Below are 14,367 nucleotides of genomic sequence, written 5' to 3'. Positions count from 1 at the left end.
CAGTCTTACAAATGTACTGTTTCTGATGGGCACAGGTCCAGATCATCCGCTCTCAAAATTCCGCCATCTCTCTCCCCACAACCACCACTGCTGGCGGCTTACCTCCAACTGCGCAACGCTACGCGCTGTTAACATCCAACTGCCCAACACTACAATGGCAGACAACAATGCAAACTAGCCACAGACTGCACACAGCACAGCCAGTGATTTTCATACAGAGCGCTACGTGGCGTTACCAATAAGAAAACCTAAACAGCCTACTTACAAAACAAAGGCGTTTTCCGTTGCGACGGGATCTTCTCATGAAATTTCGACCACCAGTTTTCCCCTCCGATTGTGAAAACACTCTGTTGCTACCCACCTACATAGGGAGAATTGATCATCACGATAAAAAAAAGAGAAATCAGGGCTCGTACAGAAAAATTTAAGTGCTAGTTTTTCCCGCGTGCCGTTCGAGGGTGGAACGATAGAGAGACAGCCTGAAGGTGGTTAGTTGAACCCTCTGCCAGGCACTTTATTGTGAATAGCAGAGTAATCACGTAGAAGTAGATGCATATGCAAATCGGCATGAATGACGCCAGCCGCTTGAGTTCTGAGACCATCCTCGCCTACTTTCTGCGGATGGATGATATGGTGAAAGCTGGGGTGTAGGCGAAGCTGACTATTTGTAGCATCATACCCAGGGTTGATCTTGCTCCTCTGGTTGCGAGCAGAGTGGTAGATCTGAACCAGGGACTCAGACGAATCACAGACGGTGTCGGATGCGAATCTCTCGACCTCCGCTGTCGGGTGGAGTGTAGGGTTCCACTTAATAGATCAAGCGTGCACTACACGCAGGAAGTAACTACTAGGATAGCGAAATACGTGTGGCATGCACATGGAGGTTTATTAGGTTAGAACACCTCCATTGGGATTAGAGACGAACTACCTGCCAAAATCAGTTATATCAGTCACAATGTTCGTCCAAGCAGATTGGAAATAGAATAGGTTAATATGATATTAGTAGCTGCAGGAGCATCTAAGGAAAGATCTTAGAATTAGTATCGCTTATCGAAGTTTATAGTTCCCAGATAGTATTAGGAACAGAAAGTTGGTTGAAACCGAAAGTGAATAGCAACTGAATCCAAGGTCAAATTGTAACATTTATCGTAAGGATAGGTTAATCGCCAACGGTGGCGGCGTAATTATTTCAGTAAAGAACTCGATAATATTTAGCGATGTTATCGTGGATTAAATTAATGTGGGTTAAGAATGATATCGGATGCTTTTATAGACCGCCTGGCTCAGGAGCTACAGGAAATACCGTTAATAATTTTCCTGATCATGCTGTTGTAATCGACGGCAACGTCAACTTGCCAGCTATAGATTAAGAGAGTCATGCTATCAAAACTGGTGCCAGAGACACGGAATCGTGTGGCATTATCCTGAATGTCATGCCCGAAAATTGCTTAGGACGGATAAGTAGAGAACCAACTCTTGAGGGTGTCTTAGACCACCTAGCAACAAACAGACCTGAACCTACCGCAACAGTTACCGCAAAGGACGGTATCAGTGATCATAAAGCTGTGATAGCAACTACGATTATCGTTATTATAAGGATTGTTCAGAAAGATAGGGAAATATTTTTTCCTTAATAATAGTGACAGGATATAAATTGCAGTATACATGAGTAGTCAAATGAGGACGAAGAAGTAGAGCACAAATTGAAAAAATTCAAAAGCATCGTATGCCTTAGACAAGTATGTTCCGAGCAAGGTTTTAAGGGATCTGATAGCCGTGTTAGAAAACAACGAGTTTCATCACAGATTCAAGGATAGTCAAAACCTAGCTGACACACAAAAGCTGAACGAAGTGAAAATGAGCGTAAGGAGAGCAGTGAGAGAAGCGTTCAGTGACTTTGAAAGTAAAGTTTTGCCAACCGATCTGAGTGAAAACCCTAAAAGGTTCTGATAAATCAATAAGATGTTCACCTGCCACTTTATCGACTTTAGGTCCACGTACTAAAGCATTGATGACCCAGCCATTACCTTACTGATTGGCATCATTGTTGCTCAGGGTAAAGTTCAGAACTGCACCACAGAAAACTGATGGACCAGCAAGACAACTTGTGCGCCTACATAGTTCTCGATCTTGATAGAAATATTGTCTAGTGCTTTATAGACTGTTGGGCGGGTACGCCTTCTCCTCCTATAGTAACGTGGCATCTGTGTGAGCGATCGATGTTTCTGCACGTCCGAAACGGAAAATGGCAGAGAGAAGGCAGAAACTGTTTCACCGGAGAGGATCGTAACACGGTCCCTCTTCTCAATCATGGTACAAACGCCGAAATGACACCTATTGAGATAACCAATCGCGGAATAGAAAAGCAGACAAAATCTCTTAGTAGTGGAAAGGCATTAGGATCAGACGAGATAACTATAAGATTCTATAAACATCAGACAAAATCTCTTAGTAGTGGAAAGGCATTAGGATCAGACGAGATAACTATAAGATTCTATAAACATCATGCAGAAGAACTTGCTCCCCTTCTAGCAGAAGTTTTAGATCGCTGGAGCAAAGAAGGATACCTAACGACAAGAGAAAATCACAGGTCATTCTCCTTTGCAAGAAGGGTTGTAGGACAGATGAACAGAATTATGGGTCTCATCGTTGAAGTCAATTTGTTGTGAAATTATGGAACATGTCTCTATCGTCAAGAATTATGACGATTTTGGAGAACGAAAATCAGCTCTACAAAAATGAAGATGGATTCCAAATAACAGAGATCTTGAGATACTCAGCTCGCTATATTCTTCTTGAGATCCATAGCTCTGTAGATAACGGCGCTCAGATGGACGCCGCGTTCCTTTACGTTTGACACCGTCGCGCACTCAAGTTTAGTGAAAAAATACGCGCTTACAGAGTATCGGACCAGATTTGGCATTGGGTTCAATAGTTCCGTGCAGAAAGAACTCAACACGTCGCTCTTAACGGAGCAAATATGGCAGACGTAATGGTAATTTCGGGAGTATCCCAAGGAAATATGATAGGAACATTAGTGTTTACAATGAATGATGCGTCGGAAGCTGTTTAAGACCGTTTGCAGATGATGGGGTTGACTATACGAAAGTAACAATGCCATTCGCGAGTGGTACAAAAGTAACCTCCGACACAAACCGTGAAACTAATTAACTACTGAAATTGTTAACCGGGAACTATGTGTCAAAAACTCTCGCCAGTAATGTGAAAGCAAGTACTTTTCAATTACGATTACAGTGTCTGATCTAGAATCAGTATTGCTGTCCTACTTTTATACATGAACACAACTGTGCAAATTACTTCCCTACAGCTACACAAATATTCCACAATCCACTATACGGCGCTTTTCGGAGGGTACCCTGTACCACTACTAGTCATTTCCTTTCCTGTTCCTCTTGCAATTAGCTCGAGGGAAATAAGACTCTCTCGTATCTTGGTGCTCCTTACGCGCAGTGTATATTGGAGGCGGTAGATTCGTTCTGTTGTCAGCTTCAAGTGCTGGTTCTCTAAATTTTCTCAATATTGTTCCTCGAAAACATTACCGCATTCCGACCAAGGATTACCATTTGAGTTCCTGAAGCATGTCTGTGACACCTGCGTGTTGTTCGGACCCACCAGTAACAAATCTAGCAGCCCGCTTGTGAGTTGCTTCGGTGTCTTCCTCTAATCCTACCTGGTACGGATCCCAAATTACTCTAGCAGTACTCGAGAGTAGGTCGTCCTAGCGTCCTATATGCAGTCTCCTTTGCCGGCCGGTGTGGCCGTGCGGTTCTAGGCGCTTCAGTCTGGAACCGCGTGAACGCTACGGTCGCAGGTTCGAATCCTGCCTCGGGCATGGATGTGTGTGATGTCCTTAGGTTAGTTAGGTTTAAGTAGTTCTAAGTTCTAGGGGACTGATGACCTGAGAAGTTAAGTCCCATAGAACCATTTGAACCATTTTTGCAGTCTCCTTTACAGATGAACGACACTTTCCCAAAATTCTCCGAGTAAACCAAAGTCGACCATTCGCCTTCTCTACTACAATTCTCACATTCTCGTTCCATTTCATATCGCCCAGATATTTGAAGGACGTGACTGTACCAAACAGGACAGTATTAAAGCTGTATCCGAACATTACGGGTTTGTTTTTCCTACTCATCAGCATTAATTTACACTTTACTACATTTGGAGCTACATGATGTATATGATACTAGTTAAACTAAACTGCATCTGACTATATGTAAATGACACTGAACATAAAGAGTGGTTATCAAGAATGACGTTGTTATGAAACAGTCATACACAATGTTTGTTACACAGATGAGCCCTTTTATAAAACGCATCTCCTGAATTTTGCTAATGCATACTGTTTCTAATTTTCTCGGAAAAGGTTAATTTAGGACCTACAATTTGTTCTTATCTTGCAACGGATAATTCGACTCTATTCTGCCTGCGCCCGTAAAGAATGAGAATTAGAACCACTCCTCTGTCAACTATTATGTAACATAACTTGAACTCCGTATGTTATATTTATTGTTTTAGAAGTTCAGGTTTACTTACAGTTCGGCTGAAACTACCACAGACAAAGCCGATTGCTGTGGGCCACTAAATCTACTGTGTAGTAGATAGGTCACAATATAGCATATTACCCACCACGCCACTTCAGTGCTAGGTAATAACCACCTGTGATCAACCATACTATCAACAACCGTATCTTTCCTGTAGGACGCAGAAATCAGCGTTCTACACGTGCACCTTTAGTCACTGACGGCCACGATGCACTTTCATTAGCATAAGCGTAGGAGCAACGTCTTTGGATGTTCGAAGCAAGGGTAAAAAGGTCGCCTGGATTTTTATATTTTTCATATGTTTCTTGTATGTACGTATGATGCCATTCATATTAGCAACATCACTGTAAAGGTATTGATGCCTACGTGATGTCGTTTACATAAATGGAATGGATATTATATGACTTCCATGAAGCGTACGAAGAAAACTGTAAGATTTATATGATCTCCCCTTTGTTAATTATTGCATAATCAGTCAGAGCCTGCATAATTAGCAAATAGTTTTCTGTTGTACACACTGGTTAAACAATGTTGTATTTTGTACTGCCTCTCTTGTATATTATCACATTTATAATTACGAAGAGAATCCACACATGTCACCTGATTGTGATAGGATCGACATGAGATTGTGTGTCTGGCTATTCACAAAACTTGGAAATTATTCCAATACATGGGAACTATAGGCTTTATATTGGAACAGTATTACAGTTGTTGCATTAGTGATTTCATATTTGTCTTCGTCAAAGTATAGTAATGTAGTTCTTATTATGTACTGATTGTAACATGCGTGGTAACCGATGGAAAAGTACAGCACATCGAGTATATCAAAAGTGTTCTAAACAATTGTCCTATAGTTAATATCATATTATTTAATGTCCTGTAATCTACAGAGACAAATGGTGTCCTACTTGTTTTCTTATGGGACTCTGCTTACCCAGTCCTGTCAGTTGTACCCATGGTTTGTAACGTCAACACCCAGGAGATACTTTTCATCTTCTATTTCACGGAGTCTAAACTAGCAATTGTTAATGTTATTTATGTAATTGATTTTCTCATACTTTATTCCAGTTCATACAGTGCTGTGAAGATGGTCTACGGCCGATTCTCCCATATCTTTCAGTTTACACTTCAGTTTTGTTAGAAACTGTGACATGTTAATTGTGTCCATTCTGTCCATGACAGTTTGAAACTAATGATTGCTAATATACACTACTGGCCATTAAAACTGCTACACCAAGAAGAAATGCACATGATAAACGGGTATTCATTGGACAAATATATTATACTAGACCTGACGTGTGATTACATTTTCACGCAATTTGGGTGCATAGATCCTGAGAAATCAGTACCCAGAACAACCACCTCTGGCCGTAATAACGGCCTTCATACGCCTGGGCATTGAGTCAAACAAAGCTTGTATGGCGTGTACAGGTACAGCTGACCATGCAGCTTCAACACGATACCACAGTTAATCAAGAATAGTGACTGGCGCGTTGTGACGAACCAGTTGCTCGGCCACCATTGACCAGACGTTTTCAACAGGTGAGAGATCTGAAGAATGTGCTGGCCAGGGCAGCAGTCGAACATTTTCTGCATCCAGAAAGGCCCGTACAGGACCTGTAACATGCAGTCGTGCATGATCCTGCTGAAATGTAGGGTTTTGCAGGGATCGAATGAAGGGTAGAGCCACGGGTTGTAACACATCTGAAATGTAACGTCCACTGTTCAAAGTGCCGTCAATGCGAACAAGAGGTGACCGCGACGTGTAACCAATGGCACCCCATACCATCACGCCGGGTGATACGCCAGTATGATGATGATGATGATGATGACGAATACACATTCCCAATGTGCGTTCACCGCGATGTCGCCAAACACGGATGCGATCATCATGATGCTGTAAACAGAACCTGGATTCATCCGAAAAAATGACGTTTTGCCATTCGTACACCCAGGTTCGTCGTTGAGTACACCATCGCCGGCGCTCCTGTCTGTGATGCAGCGTCAAGGGTAACCGCAGCCATGGTCTCCAAGCCAATAGTCCATGCTACTGCAAACGTCGTCGAACTGTTCGTGCAGATGGTTGTTGTCTTGCAAACGTCCCCATCTGTTGACTCAGGGATCGAGACGTGGCTGCACGATCCGTTACAGCCATGCGCATAAGATGCCTGTCATCTCGACTGCTAGTGATACGAGGCCGTTGGGATCCAGAACGGCGTTCCGTATTACTCTCCTGAACCCACCGAGTCTGCTAACAGTCATTGGATCTCGACCAACGCGAGCAGCAATGTCGCGATACGATAAACCGCAATCGCGATGGGCTAAAATCCGATCTTTATCGAAGTCGGAAACGTGATGGTACGCATTTCTCCTCCTTACACGAGGCATGACAACAACGTTTCACCAGGCAGCGCCGGTCAACTGCTGTTTGTGTATGAGAAATCGGTTGGAAACTTTCCTCATGTCAGCACGTTGTAGGTGTTGCCACCGGCGCCAACCTTGTGTGAATGCTCTGAAAAGCTAATCATTTGTATATCACAGCATCTTCTTCCTGTCGGTTAAATTTTGCGTCTGTAGCACGTCATCTTCGTGGTGTAGCAATTTTAATGGCCAGTAGTGTATTTAAATACAAAACTATTTTTCTGATATTTTGTCTTTCTTGTACAGTCCTTTAGAGTGGACTAAATGCACCATTAAATTAACAAAACATTTGTAATCCGTACAATGATATTATTGAGTGGTACGTACGAGTCACGGTACTCATTAGCACAGTCCGATAGATGGGTACTAGTACGTCGGAAGCTACGTTGTAATGGCAAAATGTTCATACTGGCGCTGAAGGTATACTCTTGAGAGTATTACGTAAACATTTGCTTACAACCCAGCACAATGTTCCAGTTGGTGGTATTTGACATCGTTGTAATGTCTCATAGCTCAGCAGCTGACGCCAGTTCATAACAGCGTCTTCTTCACATATGTAGGCTACGCAAACGCAGCATTTCGGTGCAATGATTAGCAAAGGGAAAGGTAATCTGCATTTATTTGTTGTGATGCCACTATTTCGTTCAGTGTACATTTTTGAATAACTTCTCAATTGTGTAAAAGTTTTTTACGTTTCTCATTTTCACTCAGAGCCGTAAGACATTCTAAGCAATCTTCTCGAACATTTTCACACAGGACTTTTATTATAGGTTAGACTGGTCGTTTTGAACATTAGTTTGTTGTAGTGAAGTATTTTTCTTGGCTAGTTGTTCTGAATCTTCATTATCATGAATCCCAACGTGGGATGATACCCGTTGACGGATTGCTTATTACTCTTCCTTTAATAACGAATTTACACTAGATAAACTTCTGGCGATTGTTAACATTTTTGAACTTCCAATTGAATACATACGTTGAAGGGTCGATAGTGAATCACTCAGTTGCACTGCTTTCAGAAGCCCATTTGTCCGTGCACAACGTTTGCGCAATGGAATACTTACGCATTTGGATACCTCTACATGCTACAGCCCAGTTAACGCGAATTTGTTTCAAATGAGTTCTTGATGGAACTTCCCATATTTAGATTTCTGGTTGGAGAGAATGTGAAGAAAGGATTTCAAGAAAGATCATCTTACAGTGCTACAGTGGAATGCAGGACGCGTGTCCCAGTCAAAGGAATGTCCGATCACGAATGTGGAATGTTACGAAAACAGTATTGTAACTTCTTCCACAAAGCCAAACATCTCTGTGTCGAAATCATACGACACAGAAAGGAATTTCGATGACATTCTGTCTTGTTTTTTTTACATCTACTTACTTATTTTCATCATCGGACTTGAATTGTAAATGCATTTGAAAACGCATAAATACTTTCTCTCTCTCTCTCTCTCTCTCTCTCTCTCTCTCTCTCTCTCTCTCTCTCTCTCTCTCTCTCACCCTCTCTTTCTCTCTCTCTCTCTCTCTCTCTCTCTCCCTCTCTGTGTGTGTGTGTGTGTGTGTGTGTGTGTGTGTGTGTGTGTGTGAGAGAGAGAGAACATGTGTTTCTTTGTTTCCTTTTTTTCACTTAAATAATAAATGTCAATTATTTTACTGTTGTGAAAGAAACATGTATATATTATTCCGTATTTATTAAAATTTCGTAAGATAAACTCACTCAGTTATTTTAATCTCGTTATAAAAACTACACGTTCACACAAATCGCATATACAGAAAAACATTATTAAATACAAGATAGTGCTTTTGACTTACAGAATTTTTGTTGTTGTCAGTTATCTTTTTGCAGTGTCCCTCCTTTTGTCCATGTAAGTAATATTTTACACATTTTCATACATCTATCTCCACCAGCAGCTTCCCAGACCAACCTTAAAACGGAACTTAATAAAACTGCTATTTCAGTAATAGACAAATTCTTGCAAACAACCGTCCACAGCACACAATAATGCTGTTCTCTGCGCACATAGTCGTCAGTACAATATCCCATTTTTATTGTCAAAGAGATGTAGCTTCAGAATTTTAGTAAATCGCTGACAAAAATGAGCAGTAATTACGTTTGTCTCACTGGTTTATTTACGATGCCAATGGTTAGCGCTTTCATCGGTCGGTAGTAGCATGTTTCAGCGACTCTCTCCTGTTATTTTGTACAAATTCGTTTTGAAATCCTACGTTTTACATCCACAATGCTTGAGGACGTACATTCGTAAATTATTCCCTAAATTCACTCGAAAGTTAACAATGCGTCTGCTGAAAGAAAAATCACATAGTATGTCAGGACAATGTGTTCCCTAACATCCACCTTCCCCTTTCGACTTTTACGGGATGATAACCTCAGGAATTGGGTCTACTCCACCTTTAATAGGAAATAAAAGCTGCTAGGATAAATAAGCAGCGAAATTTACGTCCAAGTTGTGAGAAAATCCTCATGGTTTTATGTAAATGCAGAATACACACACACATTCACAATTGTCCCTGGTCGCCGAAGCCGGTTCTCAGTGACCAGGATCAGTTGCCATGAAACTTCCTGGCAGTTAAAACTGTGTGCTGGACCGAGATTCGAACTCGGGACCTTTGCCTTTCGCAGGCAAGTGCTCTGGAAGGTAGGAGACGAGGTACTGGCAGAAGTAAGCTGTGAGGACTTGGGTAGCTCAGATTGTAGAGCACTTCACCGCGAAAGGCAAAGGTCCCGAGATCGATTCTCGGTCCGGCACACAGTTTCAATCTGCCAGGAAGTTTCATATCAGCGCACACTCCGCTGCAGAGTGAAAATGTCATTCTGGATCAGTTGTCATGTGTGTGAGTTGTGCTTACGTGGAAGTGTATGTGTGTTTTCTACGTTAGAAGAAGGCCTTTTGGTCGAAAGCTCACATGTTTAGCAGTCTTTTTGTTGTGCCTGTCTACTCCTACACCTATATCTACATCAACATTTATACTACGCAAGCCATCCAATGGTGTGTGGCGGAGGGCACTTAACGTGCCACTGTCATTACCTCCCTCTCGTGTTCCAGTCGCGTATGGTTCGCGGGAAGAACGACTGCCGGAAAGCCTCCGTGCGCACTCGAATCTCTCTAATTTTACATTCGTGATCTCCTCGGGAGGTGTAAGTAGGGGGAAGCAATGTATTCGATACCTCATCCAGAAACGCACCCTCTCGAACCCTGGACAGCAAGCTACACCGCGATGCAGAGCGCCTCTCTTGCAGAGTCTGCCACATGAGTTTGCTAAACATCTCCGTAACGCTATTACGCTTACCAAATAACCCTGTGACGAAACGTGCCGCTCTTCTTTGGATCTTCTCTATCTCCTCTGTCTCCTCAGAGGAGATGTTTAGTAGCAATCTGTCCTTTTCATAATATAGTCGTTGTTCCATTCTGGATTTTCGGTTGTTTGCTTTCTGTTTAGATGAATACGTGGGTGCTGGTGGCAGCCCTGCTCTGCGCCGCGCCCCTGGATCCAGCTGGTGCGGCAAACGTGCTGGGCCTGTTTCCGTACCCGGGCGCCAGCCACTTCGTGGTGTACGAGCCCCTCATGAAGGCCCTGGCTGCTCGAGGGCACCGAGTGACCGTCTACAGCCACTTCCCCCAGCGCCAGCCGTCGCCCAACTACACGGACGTCAGCTTGGTGGGCTCCATGCCCCTAGTGGTAGAGAACGTCCCTTTCTTCCCAGGGATCGGAACCAACAACATTTTCACAGACGTGTGCGGTATCGAGGCGACAGCTCTGAACACGTGCGAGGCTACACTTGAGTCTCGCGCTATGCAGGAACTTATGAAATCCAACGAGTCGTTCGATCTCGTCTTTACTGAAATGTTCCACTCCGATTGTATGCTGCCTTTTGTGCACAAGTTCCAGGCGCCCCACATCGCCATGTTCTCGTCCGTCCACATGACGTGGACCGATTATCGGTTCGGCAACCCGACTAACCCTTCCTACATCCCTACCCAGTTCTCTCCAGGAATCTATAGGATGAACTTCCTCCAGCGCCTGAAGAACACGTTCTTCTCCGTGTATCTAAACTGGTACTACGACTGGTATGTGGAGCCTGCCATCAACGCTATGGCAGCGAAATACTTCGGCGAGTCGCTACCACCAATGGACGAGATTGCGAAGAACACCAGCCTCTTGCTGCTGAACACGAGTCCCGTGCTGAACCTTCCTCGGGCCATGGTGCCCGCGATAGTGGAGGTGGCTGGAATCCACTTGCCGCAACTTAAGAAGCTTCCGCAGGTCGGTATCATAGCTGCTGGCGCTTCTTCCGGCTTCGTGTTGCAATACTCCTGATAAAAGACGATGAATTTTTCTCGGGCTATCATCCGAGTCAAGGCGGCGTTGTATGGCAATGTGTCCATAAGTTTCCTACTGGTCAACTTCAGGAGAAGTGTCGGATTCATGTTTATTGCATGTCTGCAGTCGAGACAGAGCAGTCAGTGGTCCAGCGGCTATAAAGACACACAATGAAAATGAACCCGACACTTCACCTGAAGATGACGAGTGGAAACCTGTAAAAACGTTATCGCCAACGACGGATTTATTCGACTAATAACTCGAGAAAAATTCTTCATCGAGATTCGCCGAGAAAGCCTCCGTTCCCATGTACTCCCTATTAAATTCCGTCGATTGTTAATAATTGAATAGCAAATGGCTCTGAGCACTATGGGATTTAACTGCTGAGGTCATCAGTCCCCTAGAACTTACAACTACTTAAACCTAACTAACCTATGGGCAACACACATATCCATGCCCGAGGCAGGATTCGAGCCTGTGACCGTAGCGGTCGCGCGGCACCAGACTGTAGCGCCTAGAACCGCTCGGCTACTCCGGCCGGCAATTGAATAGCAGCCTGGGTTCTGATTTTTAGTCCGCAGCTCGTGGTCGTGCGGTAGCGTTCTCGCTTCCCACGCACGGGTTCCCGGGTTCGATTCCCGGCGGCATCAGGGATTTTCTCTGCGTCGTGATGACTCGGTGTTGTGTGATGTCCTTAGGTTAGTTAGGTCTAAGTAGTTTTAAGTTCTATGGGACTGATGACCATAGATGGTAAGTCCCATAGTGCTCAGAGCCATTTTCTAATTTTTATGTGAGCGTGACTCAATAGATAAGCGCTAATTGGGAGTCGTATCTAATCAGAAAGCTGCTGCACAACAATATCAAACACTATGTAGAGGGGCTCTTGCATAATCACTGTCAAGATAATTTACACTGTTTGAGCGATGTTTTCTAGTTAGACACCAAGTGAGACAGACATTACTTTCGTCTTAGACTTCCAATTACTGTTTGCACGCGACAGAGTAATATCTGTTAATTGCGCAGCATTTTTAAATTCCGTGTTACAGACGTTGCGCAATGTGACGGTCATCTGCATTCACGACACCTTGGAACTGCACTAGAGTTAACATTTCACAATTTTTATAGCACTTTTTGAATGGTACACCGTGGAATTTTCAGCTGTGGTGACACAGTAAGTGCACTGACTGAAGACCGCAGATTACGTCCAGAATTCTCAGCCATGGCGACAGTTACTTCTTGAGCAACTTGTGGCGCAAATGGCTGTCGTCCTCTCCCAGGAGCAATGCCCAAATCACCAGTTAATTCGAATGTTCGAATCATGTTCTTCAACCTGCCCTGCTCACCTTGCCCAGATCTATGTTGACTGTCTGCAACTGTAATGCACGCGGATGCTCGTATTTCATCCCTCCGCAGCCGTACCAGCACCGGCACCTAACGGCAATCGTGAAGCTAACACTGCTAACAAAGCAAATCATGCAGCGCAAAGTCCGAACAGCATTCCTGTAAATTTGGGTTCCCACACGGTAAATAGTTTCCCGTCTACAATAGCGCAAGTAGTGAAAGCTTAATTACAGCCGCCCAGCACTAGGCACATTCAACGTCAAAATTCAACATTTATTTATTTGTTATTTCTTTTCTGAATGTCCTCAGAAATGTTTCGACGAAGTTACATTGTCCTGAGATCACTCGTTTTTCATGGGGGCCCTCTCGTGTAGCGGAAGTTAAATCAGCCACAAGTTAATATGGAGGCCCTAGAATTAGGTAGAAATTACAACTAAACTAAACAGATAGCTATGCTAAAGACGTTATTGTTAACGGATAAAACCGCACTAATGATATCTGCAGCAGAACAACCATAGTTGCTACATCGCCATAATACTAAGCGGCCGAGTTGCTTCATGCTGAAGTTAAGGGTTTAAAATTGGACATCTTAGAGCAAATGCAGATTTTTAAACACCTGCAGTATGCCAAAGACGATGTCCTTAACGATCAGCTCCAATAAGAAAACAGAAATTTCTTTGAAGGTTTGGGTCCCTTGCTTAATTCTTCACATTAAGTTACATGACGTGTAAGTTGGTTGATACACGCGCACGATGTTGATTGTTCACGGATGGTAACGAGCCCCCATCCCCCCCCCCCCATTTTGGTACGTTTTCCCTCCTACTGTGTTGAGGGTTTGGTCAGCCAAGAAGAACACCATTTGTAATTTGTATTTTCTTATTGCTGCGCGCTTTTAGGAGGTATTTTATATATCTTCGTTGGCTTCTATGTAATTATAAGGTCATGGAGCCAAGGTATGTTATAAATCTTTAACTTCTGATTACTGCCTGGTCGACTGCTTAGTATTATGGCGATGTAGCGACTATGGTTGTTTCTGCTGCAGATATTATTAGTGCAGTTTTATCCGTTAACAGTAACGTCCTTAGCATAGCTATCTTTTTAGTTTAGTTGTAATTTCTACCCAATTCTAGGGCCTCCATATTAGCTTGTGGCTGATTTAAAATGCATGCACAAAGTTTGTCGTGCGTTGCTATTAAATATGTCTTAATTCCCGCATCATCGCTTTTATCATTTGCTCAATTTGCTATTTGTGTGACAACGTTTGGCAATCTGTTAGGTCCCGATCCGTGTTAACTTTGTAATCCCGCTCCCATGCATAAGAAGAGCGTTTCCTGTCCGCGCGCATGCGCAGTGATTTCGATAGCCGCGCATGTGAGCAGCCTGCGGTGCCTTAGTTCGGTGGAGAGCCTGTGACCATCGTACGTTGGCTAGGGCGAGGCAGCACACGCAGGGTTGAGATAAGTACTATTATTGACTTGGTGCGTATGTACCATGTATTGTAGGCGTTGATTTTAGCCTTTGACTATGCCTATTTAGGCAAGCTGTTTTATATTTGTCCTGAAGAAGGCGTGGTTACCCACACTGAAACCTAGGTAAACACCAGGTAGTTTGTGCAATCGAGGCGGATTTTTCATAATTATTTCGATACTTAAGATTGCTGACACGCTGCAATGCTGAAAGTTCACTCATTAATATCTACAGA

At 43.5% G+C, this 14,367-nt stretch overlaps 1 protein-coding gene across 5 annotated transcripts in view; it reads left to right on the top strand.

Annotated features, from left to right (window-relative positions):
• Positions 1 to 14,367, top strand: part of LOC126481604 (UDP-glucosyltransferase 2-like) — a 725,388-nt gene that overhangs the window by 586,677 nt on the left and 124,344 nt on the right. For all 5 annotated transcript variants that reach the window (XM_050105476.1, XM_050105474.1, XM_050105473.1 and 2 more), the window contains one exon: positions 10,443 to 11,267. In XM_050105476.1, the coding sequence (XP_049961433.1) occupies positions 10,443 to 11,267 (825 nt within the window). The remainder of the gene's footprint in view (positions 1 to 10,442; positions 11,268 to 14,367) is intronic.

Source organism: Schistocerca serialis, chromosome 5 (genome assembly GCF_023864345.2).
Source record: "Schistocerca serialis cubense isolate TAMUIC-IGC-003099 chromosome 5, iqSchSeri2.2, whole genome shotgun sequence".
In the NCBI taxonomy this organism is placed as follows: Eukaryota; Metazoa; Arthropoda; class Insecta; order Orthoptera; family Acrididae; genus Schistocerca; species Schistocerca serialis.
Note: the sequence above shows the minus strand (reverse complement) of the source record. Positions and strands in the feature narration are given on the sequence as shown.